This window comes from Lissotriton vulgaris, chromosome 7 (assembly GCF_964263255.1).
Source record: "Lissotriton vulgaris chromosome 7, aLisVul1.2, whole genome shotgun sequence".
NCBI classification, from domain to species: Eukaryota; Metazoa; Chordata; class Amphibia; order Caudata; family Salamandridae; genus Lissotriton; species Lissotriton vulgaris.
This window is the reverse complement of record NC_141695.1, coordinates 1,300,049,600-1,300,069,271: the sequence shown is the minus strand read 5'-3', so window position 1 is coordinate 1,300,069,271 and position 19,672 is coordinate 1,300,049,600. Positions and strand designations below refer to the sequence as shown.

At 43.6% G+C, this 19,672-nt stretch overlaps 1 protein-coding gene across 1 annotated transcript in view; it reads right to left on the bottom strand.

The window, feature by feature from the left end:
• LOC147703538 (integrin alpha-M-like) overlaps positions 1-19,672 on the bottom strand; it is a 509,428-nt gene that overhangs the window by 426,620 nt on the left and 63,136 nt on the right. Inside the window, exon 2 of the mRNA XM_086931904.1 lies at positions 17,443-17,557. Within this exon, the coding sequence (XP_086788030.1) occupies positions 17,443-17,557 (115 nt within the window). The remainder of the gene's footprint in view (positions 1-17,442; positions 17,558-19,672) is intronic.

The window sequence follows — 19,672 nt, the reverse complement described above, 5'->3', positions numbered from 1 at the left end:
ATTGCTGTTGTGCCTAAGGGCAAAGTGTTTTGCTACGGGATAGTTGAAATCCTTATTCATGATAGCACGTTGGTGCTCCAGTACACGTAACTTGACATGTTTTACTGTACTGCCTATGTACTTCAGTCCACATGGGCACAATAGGCAGTAAACAACATGGGTGGTATTACAAGTGAGAAACTTAGATATTTTCTTGCTATGCCCTGACCCTGGTATTTCGAATGTTGTTTTCTTCTTGCTCCTCTCACAGGCTTTGCATTTGCCGCAAGGGTAAAATCCTGGCATGTCCCTAATTCTGCCTGTCATTGTGATTTTGTCTGGCAGGTGGCTGTGTACAATTTTGTCCCTAATGGATCTTCCTTTTCTAAAGGTGATTAAGGGAAAAGCTGGGATCTCTTTTCCTATGATCTGATCCGTTTTAAGGATGTGCCAGGTCCTCTTTAGGATGTTTCTCAGATGGTTAGAGTCTTCTGAGAAAGTGGTTATCAATCTGAATTTTCCTTCATTTTTATTTTATTCTGATTTCCTAATTTGTTCTTTTAGAAGTTGGTCTCGGGGGATTCTTTCAACTCTTTTCAGAGTATTTTCCAGAAGTGTTTTATTGTATCCTCTGGCTTGGAATCTATCCATGCTTTCTCTTGCGGCTTTTGCAAAGTCTACATCTCTAGAGCAATTTCTCTTTATCCTGAGAAGTTCTCCGTAAGGGATACTTCTGATTAGGGTCGGGGGATGACTGCTTCCGGCATGTAAAACCGAGTTGCCGGCTGTTATTTTTCTAAACAGTTCCGTCTCAATTTTAGCACCAGTCAAGTTAACTCTCAGATCCAGATAGTTCACTGTTGATACGTTAATATCTGCAGTGAAATTCAGATTTAATTCGTTAAGGTTTAGGTATGCCACAAACTCTTTGGCTGAAGTTACAGACCCCTCCCATACTAGAAAGAGGTCATCAATGTACCTATACCAGACTTTCAGGTTTCCTGCCCATTTCTGGAAACCAGGGCTTTGGGTAACCTGCTCCTCCCACCAGCCCACAAATAAATTCGCGTAGCTGGGGGCAAAGCAGGTTCCCATCGCCGTCCCAGTGACCTGCCTGTACAGTTGTCCTTGAAACAAGAAAATGTTATTAAAAAGACAGTATTCAATGAATTCAAGCAACATTTGACTATGTTTAGTGAATTTCATAGGTCTCTTGTCAAGGTAATATTTCATTGCCAATAGTCCCTGGTTGTGATCAATGCTCGTGTATAAGCTGGTAATGTCCATGGTTATTAATATGCACGAGGAATTACATTTCACCTTTTCAATCTTGTTCACAAAGTCTTTAGTGTCCCTAATATAAGATTGTAGTTGTAAGACACTCTGAAAGAGAAAGTGGTCAATATAAATGGACATATTTTCAGATACACTTCCTATCGAGGAAACTATTGGTCTGCCAGGCGGGTTACTGCTGTCTTTATGTATCTTAGGCAACTGATAGAAGGTGGGCACAGTCGGGTTATTGTTTTTCAAAAAGAAATACTCATCAGTGTCCAGCATATCATTGCTGTGCCATTTATTTTACAAGTGCTTGGAATTTGGCAATGCTTTCATCATTCGTCTTTCTGGTCGTTTTTTCGTATGATGTTGAATCCTCCAATTGCCTGTATGCTTCTTGGCAATACTGTGCTCTTGACATCACCACAATGTTGCCACCTTTATCTGATGGCTTGCAAATAATGTCTGGGTCGTTGTCTAAAGTTTTGAGGATTTCTCTTTGTTCCTTTGACATATTCGGTATTTTTCGTGTCATTTTTCTTTGTCGAGCTCTGAATTTCACCAGGTCTTTTGTCACAGCCTCCGAAAAGGCATCAATAGCATCATAAGGCATGATTGGTACGAATGTCGAGGGAGGTCTGAAATTTGTTGTTGTTGGTGCTTCTTGTTCAACACCAATCCTTCTGGTTCGTTGGGTGATAGATTCTGTGTTTTCTATGTCACCACTTTCCTCAGTTCTTAGTTCTTCCAGGATCTCCCAGGTTGTGATATCGTTTGTTGTCAGGATATCAGTCTCTCGTGTTCTTAATTGTCACGTTTGCTTAGACGATGGTTTTAGTTTGAAATATTTGTGTAATTTCATTTTCCGCACAAAGGTGAACAGATCGATTCTGGTTTGTGTGAATTCGAGTCTCTCGTTGGGGCAGAATGATAAGCCCAGTTTTAAAGTTTTCTCTTCCAATGGTGACAGGACTTTGTCGGTCAGATTTACGATTGTTAGACTGTCCTGATTCTCTACCATTTTGCTCCTCTTTTGCTCCTCGTGATCCTCGGCGTGAAGTTGCCTTGATTTCTGCCTCTGCCTCGGCCCCTTCCAGCCCCCTCTTTGGGTTCTTCTGTTGCTTCCGGGGGTCTGCTTTTTCCCCCTCAAGGCAACTTCACGCCGAGAATCACGAGGAGCAAAAGAGGAGCAAAATGGTAGAGAATCAGGACAGTCTAACAATCGTAAATCTGACCGACAAAGTCCTGTCACCATTGGAAGAGAAAACTTTAAAACTGGGCTTATCATTCTGCCCCAACGAGAGACTCGAATTCACACAAACCAGAATCGATCTGTTCACCTTTGTGCGGAAAATGAAATTACACAAATATTTCAAACTAAAACCATCGTCTAAAGAAACGAGACAATTAAGAACACGAGAGACTGATATCCTGACAACAAACGATATCACAACCTGGGAGATCCTGGAAGAACTAAGAACTGAGGAAAGTGGTGACATAGAAAACACAGAATCTATCACCCAACGAACCAGAAGGATTGGTGTTGAACAAGAAGCACCAACAACAAATTTCAGACCTCCCTCGACATTCGTACCAATCATGCCTTATGATGCTATTGATGCCTTTTCGGAGGCTGTGACAAAAGACCTGGTGAAATTCAGAGCTTGACAAAGAAAAATGACACGAAAAATACCGAATATGTCAAAGGAACAAAGAGAAATCCTCAAAACTTTAGACAACGACCCAGACATTATTTGCAAGCCATCAGATAAAGGTGGCAACATTTTGGTGATGTCAAGAGCACAGTATTGCCAAGAAGCATACAGGCAATTGGAGGATTCAACATCATACGAAAAAACGACCAGAAAGACGTATGATGAAAGCATTGCCAAATTCCAAGCACTTGTAAATAAATGGCACAGCAATGATATGCTGGACACTGATGAGTATTTCTTTTTGAAAAACAATAACCCGACTGTGCCCACCTTCTATCAGTTGCCTAAGATACATAAAGACAGCAGTAACCCACCTGGCAGACCAATAGTTTCCTCGATAGGAAGTGTATCTGAAAATATGTCCATTTATATTGACCACTTTCTCTTTCAGAGTGTCTTACAACTACAATCTTATATTAGGGACACTAAAGACTTTGTGAACAATATTGAAAAGGTGAAATGTAATTCCTCGTGCATATTAATAACCATGGACATTACCAGCTTATACACGAGCATTGATCACAACCAGGGACTATTGGCAATGAAATATTACCTTGACAAGAGACCTATGAAATTCACTAAACATAGTCAAATGTTGCTTGAATTCATTGAATACTGTCTTTTTAATAACATTTTCTTGTTTCAAGGACAACTGTACAGGCAGGTCACTGGGACGGCGATGGGAACCTGCTTTGCCCCTCAGCTACGCGAATTTATTCGTGGGCTGGTGGGAGGAGCAGGTTACCCAAAGCCCTGGTTTCCAGAAATGGGCAGGAAACCTGAAAGTCTGGTATAGGTACATTGATGACCTCTTTCTAGTATGGGAGGGGTCTGTAACTTCAGCCGAAGAGTTTGTGGCATACCTAAACCTTAACGAATTAAATCTGAATTTCACTGCAGATATTAACGTATCAACAGTGAACTATCTGGATCTGAGAGTTAACTTGACTGGTGCTAAAATTGAGACCGAACTGTTTAGAAAAATAACAGCCGGCAACTCGGTTTTACATGCCGGAAGCAGTCATCCCCCGAACCTAATCAGAAGTATCCCTTACGGAGAACTTCTCAGGATAAAGAGAAATTGCTCTAGAGATGTAGACTTTGCAAAAGCCGCAAGAGAAAGCATGGATAGATTCCAAGCCAGAGGATACAATAAAACACTTCTGGAAAATACTCTGAAAAGAGTTGAAAGAATCCCCCGAGACCAACTTCTAAAAGAACAAATTAGGAAATCAGAATCAAATAAAAATGAAGGAAAATTCAGATTGATAACCACTTTCTCAGAAGACTCTAACCATCTGAGAAACATCCTAAAGAGGACCTGGCACATCCTTAAAACGGATCAGATCATAGGAAAAGAGATCCCAGCTTTTCCCTTAATCACCTTTAGAAAAGGAAGATCCATTAGGGACAAAATTGTACACAGCCACCTGCCAGACAAAATCACAATGACAGGCAGATTTAGGGACATGCCAGGATTTTACCCTTGCGGAAAAAGCAAAGCCTGTGAGAGGAGCAAGAAGAAAACAACATTCGAACTACCAGGGTCAGGGCATAGCAAGAAAATATCTAAGTTTCTCACTTGTAATACCACCCATGTTGTTTACTGCCTATTGTGCCCATGTGGGCTGAAGTACATAGGCAGTACAGTAAAAAATGTCAAGTTACGTGTACTGGAGCACCAACGTGCTATCATGAATAAGGATTTCAACTATCCTGTAGCAAAACACTTTGCCCTTAGGCACAACAGCAATAGAGAACTTTTGCAATTTTTTGCGCTAGATCACATACCAGTGGACCCAAGGGGTGGAGAGAGGTTGCGGAAATTAAGAAGACTTGAATCCCGCTACATAATAGACCTCCAAACAAAGGCCCCTTTGGGATTAAACAGGAATGAAGAATTAGCTTCCCATTTAGGAAAAGCATAAACTCTGTAATTAACCTTAATGAGATTTATCACACCCCATGAGCAATGCCGATCCACGGCTCAATAACACACACCACACAATAAAGGCAAACAAACTTGACACATAATGTAAATAATTTCGGAAATAGGAAATGTAAAGCGCCCGAAATTATTGTTTGAAAACGTATTTCACAGTGCCTTTTTGAATGTGATTCTTGAATGCTAAAGTAAAAAGTAATTCACTATGTAATACTGTTTCTCACGGGGGCGAACGTCAGTCCTCTTTCTATGTACATGCAAAAATGTGATGAAGAGCTTTTAAACTTGCTTCCTTCCGTGTCAATGGTAGACACTGACGAAGGAAAACCGAAACGCGTTTGTCTGCTGAGTGGTTCTGATTAAAAACATATTGAACACTTTCCCTGCGAGTGCCGGAATTTCTTTCTGTTAATTTTGAGAGAAACTCGGAGCTGCAATTTACTCACGTGGGGCGCCACCACGAGAGGCACCCGTCTGCGAGTGACCTGGATATTGGTTCAACGGAGCTGGAATATATATATATATATATATATATATATATATATATATATATATATATATATATATATATATATATATATATATATATATATATATATATATATATATCAGCTCCAACAGTCCCTCCCCGCAATACTCGGGAATCAGGAGGCAGCACTCCAAAGATAGGTTAGCACAAGAATTTAATCTTGTGCTAACCTATCTTTGGAGTGCTGCCTCCTGATTCCCGAGTATTGCGGGGAGGGACTGTTGGAGCTGATATTGTTGTCGGGTGCACCCCCGACTGGCAGGCACCCGCCTTGGAGTGCAACAGGCTGGTGCGAGTGGAGCTTTCATATATATATATATATATATATATACTCTGTACCACTCAGAGCGTGGCGGGACATTGTAAACCAGTACCATAGTGAAACGGTGAGCCTTTTGTATTGATGCACAGTGCTTTGAACGGCTGTACACACTAAACTTTGTTACTGAGGGTAGCATGTAAGCAAGTCTAGAGTAGTGCACTCAGAGAGAGCTGCAAGAGCCTGAAGATCTTGCAGTACATAACTGGGAGATACATACTGGGTACTAGTGTAAGAGTCGAGCAATATGATGCAGACACTGAAAATAGTACAGGAGGTTCTCCGTTAGGGCCTCCCTTACTTTATCACTGCCTAATGACAGGCTACTCAGTACGGTCAACATAAGCCTTGTCTTGAATATTGAAATCTGATACTTAACCTAACATGTCTCTCTGTTTGCTTTTGTATCTCTGTCTCTTTCTCTTCTTTCATTCTCTCTCTCTACTCATATCCTCCTTTCCCTCCCTCAACGTTTACAATCACACCTCACATTTCACAGCAGTGTTTCAGTATCAATAACGTACATGACAATCAACATTTGGTATCACTAACAAGGGGGGAGTGAGAGATATATATCGAAATGGATTCGTTCTCCCTGGTCAAATGTACATAAACAGAAAGAATCCACTCCTTGAGTGTAGAGCGTATCCTCCAAATGTGGGGAACACCCTTGTTGTTTTTGGTCCACTTACACACCAACAGGCCCCTTGGTGTCATACTTCATCATCGGGGTCATCATACCCCTTTACGCAAACAATGTGCACTACCTCCTCTCTGTGTGCGTCGACATGTATCGACCCCCCTCCGTGGCTCCGGTGATCCACAATCACCGGAGCCACGGAGGGGTCGGTCGGGAGGAATTTCCTCGCTGAAATTGTGCTAAATAGCAGAAGGGACCCTGACGTTGGGCTCATGAGGCATTTCTACCCCTACAAAACAGTCGACCATTAAGCGACGTTTTGTTAGGTACATTATTACCTGCACTATAATTCTCACTTTTATTAAAAAACCTGATACAAGATAGAGAAACGTGAGTAAGGTGGGGATTTGTGTAGCCCGTCCTGAAGAAGGTGTTTTACACCGAAACATGTTGACGCATACAGAGAGGGGGTAGTGCACATTGTTTGCGTTATTAACCTCCCACACTCTATTTTAATAGCACCAGCCTGGGGGCCCATTAAAAGTTTTTTTGCCATCCCACGGGCCAGGTTCTTTTTAAACTTCACTCACTTAGATCTAAACCCAACCATACACTCACATTTAAATACCTCCCCCACACCACACATAGTCATCTTAAGTGCTCCCGCTTATCCGTAGGTCGCAGCACGCCATACCCCGTAGAGGGGTGCGATGACCCCGATGATGAAGCATGACACCAAGGGCCCTGTTGGTGTGTGAGGGGACCAAAAACAACAAGGGTGTTCCACACATTTGGAGGATACGCTCCACACTCAAGGAGTGGGTTATTTTTGTTTACGATCAACATTATGGGTCAGATCGGTTGTATGACAGAGGCGCTCATGGCTGAACCACACGTGCCTCTACAACGCTGTCCTAACCACGAATGAGCCTAAACCACGCATTCCTTTACTACGCATTCTTTTACCACCCATGCCTTTACCACACAAATTTGTGGTGAATGTATGATTGGTAAAGGGATATGCATGGTAATGATTGCCACTACCCCAACCTCCACCTCCCCGCCCTAGGCCCTAAAATCCTATCCCACTACCTCGCCCCCTCACCATGAGGCCTAAATCCTACCCCACCCTGCCCTTCAAATTACCCTTTCCTCTCCCCCTGTCCTGAGGCCTTTAACCCTGCCCCCTACCCAAAATGATCCTGACTCCCGGCCTCTACTCTGAACCCTAAATCTTACCCTGTCACTTTCCTTAAAACTACCCCTACCCCTTTCACTGCCCTGAGGCCTAAAACCATGCCCCATTATATAAACTACTCCTAACGCCCCTGCCCTGAGCCCTAAAACTGACCCCCACCCCTAAAAATTCCCCCCAAACCCACCCCAGCCCCACTTACCTGTTCGTGGCAAGAGCTTCCTGTTATAACGCTGCAGCGCTTCCTGTTATAACGGTTCAGCACTGGGGTGGGGGGAGGGCAGCAGTTAAGGAGTAAAGCTCCCTTCCTTTGCTGAAAGGCCTTACGTATTTTAAAAAATTGACAACAGTATTGTATAGATTCAGGTCAATTGTTTAGGACAGTGATGAGGTAGAGTTGGAATGATTACTGGTAAGTTATAAGGCATCACCAGTGCTATATCTGTGCAAGTGGTCTGAGGTGGCTAGCAGCACCTATCCTTTTTAGAGAATTGAGACCAGATGGCCCAAAAAGATTTCAATTTCACGCTGACAGACCTTTTAGGACCAGAATCTGATTTTATGAACTAGCTTATGTACTATTGGGTTGGGTCACAAAATCCCTATTCACATGGTGTTGCAGAAGGGCTTGCATGATGAATATTAATCAGATAGGTTCCAATTTGAGACCCCCCCCTGCAAATGACTACTAATGCAGGGATGGTGATATGCAAGGGACAGCTGACCACCATTCCTGTATTTGTATTTTCAAAGAAAATGTTTCTTTTTCAAGCAGCCGCTGTTCCTTAAAGGAATCGGTGGTATTTTTCTGACTGGAAAATATTGACGTGAACAGGCAATGGTGCCTAAGCCCACTGGATATTACCCCTGAGGCTGCCACCACGATTGACAACATATCCACGATTCTTTGCAAAGTGGTTACCACATCCTGTAAGATTTCGGAAACTGATGAGTGGTTTTCGACTAAAGCTGCGGTCACCAACCACTAATGCATTGCATACTGAGCAGCAATGTGAAAGGAACAGCATCCCTTCCAAACTGTGATTCGGTATGGGTCCCAAAACTCTTTTTCAAACTCCTATAAGGGGGTATGTATATTATTGAAAAGGATTTAGGAGTTGCAAAGCTAGTAATTTTCTCAAAATCCTTTAGTACATCTAGCCCTGGGGAGAGGGGGTCCATCAGACTCTGGACCAGAGAAAGAGAGCAAAATGAAGAGAAAGCAGAAAAAAAGGAGGAGGGGAAAGATAAGAAAACAGAGGTCGAATCAAACAGTAGACAGCCCTGGTATTAGGCAACCCTAGCAAAACGTCTGCCCTGACAGAGGCAGACCCCAATTAACTTTATGTTACTTTCTCCCAAATTGCTTCGGGGTTGGAGACGATCTGTTTTGCTGTCAAAATGGAAAACACTCCTAATGAAAGCTGAACAATTAACAAATCCGCCATTCTCACTGACCAGACCAACTGAGCCTGATAAAGAGATGCCATCTGTTTCACTTAGCAACATAAACTTTTTTTATTAGCAGAAGCACTTATAAAATAAATTAAAACAAAGGGAATAAATGAGTTGTTTCCTGGTGCAAGTAAATGGATGTACATGATTCTTCTCCACACTGTGCTATAATGGGGGCTGGGGGGGAGTGGCTGACAGAGGAGGTCTCCCCCCACCCCCCACCCCTGGGGTTATTTGGGTGGGTTGGTACGGCTGTGGGGACAGAGAAATAGTGGGTGGTAGGTTTTTGGGGCAGCGGGTGGGGATAGGATTGGGCACTGGGCTAAGCCCACCATTTTCGATTGAGGCAGCATTGTGGCTGGTGGCCCTTAGTGGGACAAGTTTGTTTTCCTACCCGTACACTATGGGGAGAGGAGACACAATTCGGGGCTGTCCAGTGTGGAACAGGTGCATCCAGGGTACAAATATATGGGGGGTTGTGCTTTTGCGGCCGGTCTGACATCAGGTTTTCTCAAAGTTTGAAGAACTTTGTTGTGTTAGGGTGGGGGGATTTATTTTGAACAGATGGAGAGAAGAAGTTTAAATTGCAGGGGCCAGGAAGGCAAAGGTTACAGTTGAGTAGTTAATAGTTTTAGGTAGGCTACGATACAAATGTAGATAGTGCAGATAAGGGAAAGGTCTTGGGGGACATTTAAGAGTGGGAGGGGATGGTAGAGTTAGGATGTTAGTGATGCCAGAAGTTTGTAAGGCGGTTCGCCTAGGAATAGTTGCATGTTATTATTGTGCACCTGCTTCATTAAAGAGGCCTTTTCAACACTACAATTTGTCTTGATCATCCCAGGTACCCTCTCACCAAATATACCTTTTGTTGAGAAGTTTGTTTTCCGTCGTGGGTGGATGCTTTGCATCACAGTTTTGTAAAAATCATATGATCCTTTACCAAGGATTAAATAAAGCACAAGCTGACGTGTGAGAGACGAGGAAGGATGTGTGTCATCGTGACTTTGCGGGATAGCGCAATGTATCATCTTCAGTTTTTGAAAAGGTTGCGAGACTGATTTGTCTGTGGCTGTCTACTTTATGTGGCGCAGAGCAGTTAAAAATATAATGAAGTTACACTCAGTGGCAGGGGTACTACCTTATATGGTTTACGTTGTATTTCACTGAAAAGGTCGAAAAACGAATCAGTTTCTAAGGTATTAATATTCTTGTTCATTGGGGATTGGACAACGACTGAATTTCACGTGGCACAGATTAGCAAAAAATAAAGAAATGCAAAGTGCCCTTTGAAGCTACCAGTACCTCATACTGAAACAACTATTTCAATTGTGAACTTTTTTGTCTCCTAAACAAATTTTGTCTCCTAAACAGATTGGCATAAGATGCCCATTGTCACATCACAGTAATTAATACCCTGTCTATCAGGAACTACTGATACTGTGGGCAACATTTTCTCCTGGGGTGCAATTATTCCCCATTAAGGTGCGGGAGCTGGGTATCCCACAGCAACTTCTGCATGTTTCGCCTTTTTCCTGTGCCCAGGCATTTCAACTGATTTTAGCAGGTGAAGTAACGAGGTGAAAATCTCATAGATACACGGTGAACTGTAGTTCTCGATGGGGATGATAACTCCAGATACCTGTCCCATCAGGAATTACAGGGCACTCATAGTAAGGCGCTGAGTGAGGTTACAGCTTGTGACCATAAGTATATCAAGTATGCTAGTAGTTACTGCTTTATCTAAAAGTACCTTTATCTCCCAGCTGCCGTGTTGTGCAGCCACCCTCTTTGTCTGTTGCATTGATTTTCAGACCTGAGAGTACAAAAATGCCCTTAGACCAAATTGTGGGAGGAGCAAAATATGAATTTGTACAAGCAGTGATATATTTGAGTAAAGGGTTCCATCTCCTACTTACAGACTACTTGAAGTGAAGTTTCGATGCAACAACACCCTTGACCGGTGAAAAGTAGCTCGTAACAGCTTATCAATAATGTAATATCTGCACGTCTGAGGATATGTTCAGCTTCTGGCAACTCCCCAAATTCTGTCAACTCATTAAATCTAGTTTACAAATTAAGTACTGGTTATCAAGCCTCTATATGGTAATCGGTACAGTAGCTGAGAGGCACAAAGACCCTAGTTCTTGGAGAGACACAGGGTCTGACACCTTCAGTGTTTGAGGTGAGCTGATTCTTGTCACTGTGTAGCTGTCAAGGATCCCTAGAACAGGACCCTTCCTAGGCCCCACACTGGGACCTGGATCCTTCCTTTAAAAAGACATATGGGTCCTAAAGTAAGGATGGTAGGAGAACGCTGTTCCCTACAGAAGTGTAAGAATTGAAAAAAAGCTTCCAGAGTTTAAGGTGCAAAATCTCTTGTTAGGGCTCTTTGTATTTTCACACGGCCAATTTATCGCTTTGTGATTATTCATTGGTGAATATTTACAATGTGATTAGAGGTTAACCTGGGATCCTTATTCTTTCATTTTTTGTCATTTTTGTCGTTGGATGGGGGGGTAGCAACCATCCTTAAGGTAATGCTTTATCCCTTAAATTTAACATTTCTCCGGCCCTTTTAGCCGTAACCTTTTCATTATACTCTGTCTTACCCTTCACTCTTAAAGGGCCATCCTGTTGATGTTCCCACAACTGATCTCAACCCCCACTGACATCATCAAACAAATCAACATTCTGGAAGGGCCTTATGTTGGTGATTGTTAGAGATGCAGGCGTGGCCAAAGTGAAAATGTTTTTCTCTACTCTGGATGCTTCCTTTAATATTTACATACCCACTTTCTAAATAAATGTAAGCCTATGTTGTGTTCTTCTGCTTTTATTAACCTGAGATGTTTGTATCGCAAGATAACTGACACAGAAAGCCATGTCACCTTGGTGTATAGGTGTTCTCACCTCAAGTATGAGTTTGAGCTCGGGATCATAACTCAATCTTAGATCATTTAATGATTTATACCAAACAACAACACTTTAAGGCAACCAGCGAACATCCATGCAGCCAGCGTTGGGGGTTCAATTACATGCACCTCATTCAAGATCATGGCTATATAGTGCGTAATCTTCTAAATTGAAAGAAATATTATACATTTGCAATAACTTTTCATCGTTCATTGATAATAACAAGTGGCTGCAAACCTACAGTAAAAACCTCTTAACCATATCCCTTTACCACCATAGTCTCTAATCCTTTGAAACACGTTTATCATCCTCACCCAGAAAAAGCAACAGCAGCCTAACAGATTATAGCTGAATAAAAACCATCTCGAACCTACTGTATGCAAATGAAATCCTTATGAGAATAAATTAAAAAACATTGTTAGGATATGCAAAACAATGCAGCCTATTTCATATCTACCAGATATTTTTCATTCTAGCAGAAGGAAGGCAGAATGCATTAGCAGACATCATGTGCCATATTACAAAGAGGGGGCATTTTCCCTATTTGTACCTTGGCGCACCTACATTTAGTTGAATTTCATTAGGTGCCAGCAACAACAATGTCTTGGTTTGTTTGCTGCTTTGTGAGGGAGCACATATTTTTAAGGGCGTTTGAGGCACCCTATGACAGAGGTACTCTGGCATCTAAGACATGTGATGGGTCGGTGTAATGTCCGATGGTTGATTAATCGCCAGTATTCACCTTAACCACACTCTGTTTTAAGCCGATTGCACACATTTCACTGCAAATTGTGCAAGGGCTTGCATATAAAGTGAGATTGTGATCTTGCTATAACGTGCCAAGTTTCCAAGCATTAGCATGAAGAAAAGGAGGACTCTATTAGCCCGTTTGGGAGCTCAGATTATCCCTTGCGGCATTGCCCCCTCCTTTTATGGTTTGGTTCATGGTTGTTAATGGTTACAGATATTTAAATTCAGATTTTTTTTTTCTTCAGTATAAAGTCAAGGTTTAATTTTGTAACGGTTATAGTTGTAGGCGTTTGTATGATGTGCATGTTCTTAAATAGCTTACTATTTAATTTGTTTGGTATGTTAATGGGCATGGGTGGCCAAACTTGATGGTCTGTTGGTTGGATGTGAGAATTTATCTTGCCCACATTAGGGGGCTGATTATGATGCCAGACGGACCCGAGTCCGTCCGGCATCGTTCTGGAAATGGAACCGAACTACCTCCAGTCGTCGGTTCCATTCCAGGAATTAGGATCGGACCGAACCCTGTTTCGTTGCAATCCTATTTTTTGCTATGAGAGCATGCATTCCGAATGGAATGCATGCTCTCATAGTAAAATGCTAAGGTGGTGGCCTTGTACCGATGGGGGCCCTGTAGGGGGCCCCAAAGCTGTTTCCCACTGCTTTTTTGTGCCAGAAAGGCCAATACAATAGTAATCCCTCAGCCGGAAAGAGCCAGTCGAGGGATTACTGTGGGCCTTCCAAATTGAGGATGGGCTTTCTGAGCCCATAGTAAGCCATTGAGAAGACTGGTTTGACTTCCCTTCTGACCAAGCCTATCGAACTGGGTCCGTCGGAAGGGAATCTGAACCAGTGATTGCGATACAGGCAGGAGAGTTCCGACCGACGGTCGGAGCCCTTCCTGCCCGCATCCTAATCGGCCCCTAAGTGTTTTCTGAAGAGATTGGTCTTCAGCTCCCTTCAGAAATGTAGATGGGTTGTTGCTGCTCTGATGTTGATGTGGTTACGGCTCTTCACCCTCTGAGCACAGGCGGCAAAGGCTTTACTTCTGTTTTTCTGGTTTTTCTTTTCAATCTGAATGACGTCTTGAGATTATCTACACCATGGATACTCACAAACTTTCTCTCTGGGGCCAAATTTACAGTGTGGTTTGTGTCCGAGGGCCGCACCGGCGGGGGCGGGGTCAGGGGGGGGCGGGTCTAGAGCAACAAAAAAAACTGTGACCATGAGGTTGAACACAGGTCCCTGCAGCAGACACCTTCGTCCACTGAGCTACCAGACCCGGCATACACACCTCTCTCTCTCTCTTTCTCTCTCTCTCTCTCTCTCTCTCTACCTCTCTCTGACTCCCTCCCTCTATCTATCTCTCTCTGCCTCCCTCCCTCCATCCCTCTATCTCCCTCTCTCCCTCCCCGGTCTCCCTCTGTCTCACTCACTCTGACTGTCTCACTCCCTCTCCCTCTCTCCTTCCCACTCCCTTCATCTCCATCCCTCTCCCTCCCCTTCCTTCTCCCTCCCTCTTCTCCCTCTTCCTCCCTCTCCCTTCCCTCTCCATTCCTCTCCTTCCCTCCCTCACCCTCACTCCCCTTCCCTTCCCCTCACTCCCCTTCCCCCATTCCCCCTCTCCCTCCCTCCCTCCCTCCCCTTCCCTCACCGTCACTCTCTCCCCTTCCCTCTCTCTGTCCCTCACTCCCCTTTCCTCACTCCCTCCCTCACTCCCCTTCCCTCACTCCCCTTCCCTCACTCTCCTTCCCTCACTCTCCTCCCCTATTCCCCCTCTCCCTCCCTTACTCCCCTTCCCTCACTCCCCTTCCCTCACTCCCTCCCCTTCCCTCACACCCTCACTCCCTTCCCTCAGTCCCCTTCCCGCACTTCCTTCCCTCATTCCCTTCCCTCATTCCCTTCCCTCATTCCCCTTCCCTCATTCCCCTTCCCTCAATCCCTTCCCTCACTCCCTTCCTTCACTCCCCTTCCCTCACTCCCTCACTCCCCTTCCCTCCCTCCCTCCCTCATTCCCCTTCCCTCACTCCCCCTTCCCTCACTCCCCCTTCCCTCATTCCCCCTTCCCTCACTCCCTTCCCTCACTCCCCTTCCCTTACTCCCCTTCCCTCACTCCCTCACTTCCCTTCCCTCACTCCCTCACTCCCCATCCCTCACTCCCTCCCTCATTCCCCTTCCCTCACTCCCCTTCCCTCAATGTGCCTCCTGCACTCCGTCACCCTCATCCCTCTGTCACCCTCATTCCTCTATCGCCCTCCTCCGTCTGTCTGTCTGTCTCCCTTTTTCTGTCTCCATTTCTCTGTCTCCATTTCCCTCCCTCTGTCTCTGTCCCTCTACCTCCCTCTGTCACCCCACCCTGCCTGTGTCACCCGGGCTGAGACAGCTTCCCCAGCCTGCTTTCCCAGTGCGCACAGACACACAGCCCCACCCGAGCATTTCACAGGTCTTCAAAAAGACCATTTGCTTGTGAATGGCGCATGGCTGTATTTCACACCCTCTTGGCGCCCCTGCAGCTCCACTCTGGCTTCGCCGGAATAAATTGCCCGACCCCCACAGAGCAGCAGAGTGTTTGCAGACAGTCTTTGTAAACACGGGTACTATGTCTCATGGTCCGCGGGCCGCCACTGAAGGCTTGCCGGGCGGCTGCCGGCCCACAGACCGTACTAATAGTACCCGTGATCTACACCAATCACATATGAATCAAATTTGAGAAGTCTAAGGTCTCTGGATTTGGGAAAAAGGTCAGAACGCTGCAGGGCTAGTTATACCCACTAAATAAATTAAAACGAGTAAAGAAGTTTGGACAGAGTCAGTACATGTAAAAAAAAAACGTTTTTAGAACAAGGCCCCTAGGTTCTGTTTCAGTAAACACTGGGGCTGTGAAAGCATGAATGCTGCCCTAGCTTACTCAGCAAGACTAATGTAAATGTAAATGTACAGGAATTTATATAGCGCAAATCACCGATCGGTTTCTAAGCGCTTGCTTAGGGAACCCGTCCTGGTATTCCCCTGTGAGATAACCCAGGCAGGGTATCCGCAAGGTGAAAGCCAGGCATCCCGCGGTGAGGGGCCGTTGTGGAGATTAAGCAAGCTATTGCCCAGAGTCGCAGAGTGTGAACCCGTGAATCAAGTAGGCACTGGAGCAAGAATTATCGAGTCCATGGACATTTTAGGACGCAAGACCCCGCTGAGCCGGGAATTGAACCCTGGTCCCGGGCTGACCTCTGCTTCCAGGTCTGCCTCCTCTAACCAGTGAGCCACACTTCTCCACTAATAATACAAAAATTTGTTTTACAATATTCAGCATGTAATTGGTATGGACTCAAGCGACTGAATCCTGGAAGTCTGCATATTTGTAGAAATCTTCCTGATGGAAAGCATTTTTTAAAGAATATTTTCCCTTTCAACACATTCCATTTGATATTACAGTTTTGAATATCGTTGAACAGCCCACTTTTTTGCAGGAATTACGCTTGTATCATTCTGGTGCAAGAATAGAAGTCCTTGTAAGCATGAATTACACTTATGCCTGGAAAACGCTTTGTGAAGTAGACCCTATGGGACTATGCCTAAGTTCATATCTTTTTTAGTAGATAGAATTGTGTTGATTTGTATGAAAGGATTGCACTAGTCGTAATTTCTTCCCATGAGTGTGTGGTTATTACCTTTGAATAATTATGTGAGTGTATATAACTTTATTGTGTCAAGCATATGAAAGACAAAATAAATTACTTCTCTTGATAGTAGCTGTGGTTAGAGAAGTGTATTTCTTCATCGGACATACATTAATTTTAATGGTATCTGTCCAATTTTTCTACCGAACTTTTTAATGTTGTCAAAAGGTTTTCAAATGTCAGTAAAAATTGACATAAAACGTGCAATAAAATACAATTTTTAATGTAATAATTAGAAAGAAGACAAGGAAGAAAGTAAGATGTTTAATACACTTATATTGTTTAGTAATATTTGAGAAACAGACTTATCAAACAAAAATAGTATCTTTGGTATTTACGAACCATCTACAAAAGTGTTTTAAATCAAGCTTTGGTGGATCGAAGGGTATGCTGACATTGGGTTCTAAGAGCTATAGGGCTTTTGCTCCTTTTTTAAAGTTTGTCATTTGGCTACATTCCGTTTGATGTGTTTTCATTTTGACCTGATGGCTTTCTATAAACGTCTAAGACATTTAACTCTTTTTAGAACAAACAGTGTTTTTGAATAAAAAAAAACAGAAAAAGACTGCTTTAGTCCATCAAAAGACATACATCCAAAGCCGAATCATCACAGGAGCAGACTGGAATGTGGTCCGATTAGCAAAAGCATTTATGAGTACAAGAAGTAGTCCTATGTTAGTACTCTTTTACATGTCTTTGTTAATCTGCCATAAAACAACCAGCTCCCTATGAGAAAGAGTGCAGCAGTCCTTTCTACAAGCACTAATAATATATGAATAACCCATGAATATTACCATTTCATATGTCTTCTGTCCAATTTACAAAGGCACGTAAGAGTACATAAAAGAGTACTAAAGGAATATTAATTTCATACTCCAAATTGTGCTTATTACTAGGCCCCTATGTGAGATGGTGAAGCACTTGGCATCAATAGCATTGTAAAATGATTTGGCTAATGCGACCTTTAAATAATCAATTTGATTGTTTTTAAATGCTGATTTCTAGTGATACTAATCAATTATGTGCATTAATATGAATCAAGTTACTTACAAGTTGTCTCTGTCTGTTTTGAACTGCACAACGCTCTGTCCAAATCCCTTGGCAGGATCTTCAAAGGTAGTTGGATGCTTTATGTCCACGTTAAAACTTTGGCATGGCACTAGAGCTGTGGCAAAAAGAAATTGCTATGAGACGAAACATATTCAAAAGTCTTGTGCAAATGATGTTTACATGTTTTAGAGTTTTGGTCCCTCAATTTTTCTTTTTCCAATTTGGCAAATATTTCTAACTTTTAATCTTGTACCAACATTTTGGTGCACATTTAATGCAAATGTTTTTATTAATGTAATTTATGTTTAGGTATTGATTTATTTGGAAAGCGCAGCTTATGCCCAGGAGCCTCTTGGCACTTGTATAGGTGGTGGATACATACATAGGACAAAGGAAAGTAAAAAATGGAAAATTAAGTGAACAGGTATTTTTTAAATCTTTCCTTAACAGAAGCTCAAAGGGAAGGTTATTCCACAGTGTTAATGTTAATGTTAATGTTAATGTTAATATGGATTTGTTAAGAGCTCGTACGCCCGGGGGCTTCATGGCGCTGTAGGAAGGAACATAGCGTGTCGGTCACAGTAGAAATGAGGCAGCTCAGCAATGCGCCTGAGAGAAGAGCCAGGTTTTCAGGGAGTGTCTAAAACTGAGGATATTGTCGCTCAGTTTTAGTTGAAGGGGGAGAGAGTTCCAGAAGGCAGCTGCAAGATGGTCAAAACAGCTGCCTCCGAGGCGCTTCCTCTTGTAGGGAGGGACGATCAGAAGGGATTTGTGGATGGACCGGAGATTGCGGGAAGGGTTGTATCTCTTGAATAAATCTCTAATGAATAGAGGGCCAGAGTCGTGCAGAGACTTGAATAGGATGCACCCGGCTTTAAAAGCTACACGCTGCTCGACAGGTAGCTAGTGGAGCTGTTTCAAGCCAAGTCTAACAGACTGCCTCTTAGAGAGATTCAAAAGAAGTCTGGCTGCCTGATTCTGAATCAGCTGGAGGCGCTTTAGCTCTCCAGTTTGAAGCCCAAAATAGAGGCTGTTGGAAAAATCTACTCTGGACAGGACCAGGGAGATGACGATCTGTGTAAGGGCAGCCGGAGAGAAGAAGCAGGCAATTTTCTTAATTTTTGACAGCTGGAAAAAGCTAGATGACACAACTGCTCCTACCTGTTTTTTTAGGGAGAGGTCCTCGCTGATAAAGATTCCCAAGCTCTTAACCGAGGATGACTTAGATGGAGGGGCTCCCATGCTAGAAGGCCAAAAGCTGGGGTTCCAACTAAGTGCACTCTGTCCAGGCAAGACCAGTTTGGTCTTGCCTAGGTTAAGCTTCAAATGATTGCAGTTCATCCAGCTCAGAATGTGGGACATGGTGTTTTGGAATTCTACCACTGAGTCCTTGGTGTTTAAAGGGAAGATGAGCTGCAAATCATCTGCATAGTTGAAGATGGTAACTTTCGCTTTCCTAAGAGAGTACAGAAGGGGGCGTAGGTACAAGTTAAAAAGCAAAGGTGACAAAGAAGAGCCCTGAGGTACTCCACAGATGGTGGGTATAGTAGGGGCAGTGAAGGAACCCAGTCTGACAGATTGAGTACGGCCAGTGATGAATGAGCGGATCCAACTCAGCGCAGGGCCCCTAAGACCTGCCTGCTCGACACGGTCGATCAAGATGGTATAGTCGACCGTGGGGCAGAAAACTGAAAGAACCCGCTTTAAACACTGAGAGGTCTGCAGGAATAGCACAAAATCTGATGTGAGTATTCTGATCGGGATGTGGTGGCAAAGTCAGGAAGATATTCATCTGGGAGTGCCGGTGCAGAGGGCTTGATGTACAATACAGAGAGCCTGGATCTGATGTCTGCTCTTGAGCAGCAGCCGGTGGAGGATTCAGCGTGCTGCCGAAACATTGACAAATGTACTGAGGCCAGTCACTAAACTAACTGCTAGGTTTTGCAATCTGAGTTTTGGCAATTTGGTTTTCTGGGAGGCTGAAGTGCAGGGCATTGCCGCAGTCAAGCTGAAATAGTATAGTAGCATTGACCTGGGGAGCCCAACTATGCCGAGCGGGAAAGAGAGGTACATTTCACCCGTTTATTGACTCTTAATCGTTACTCTAGTGATGGGACGTGCTTGGAGTGATACAAATCAACCAAGCATATAATTCAATAAATTATAAATAGTGCAAGGAAACCAAGAACAGCACAATAGTCTCACTTGCATTTTGAGCAAAAACTATCTC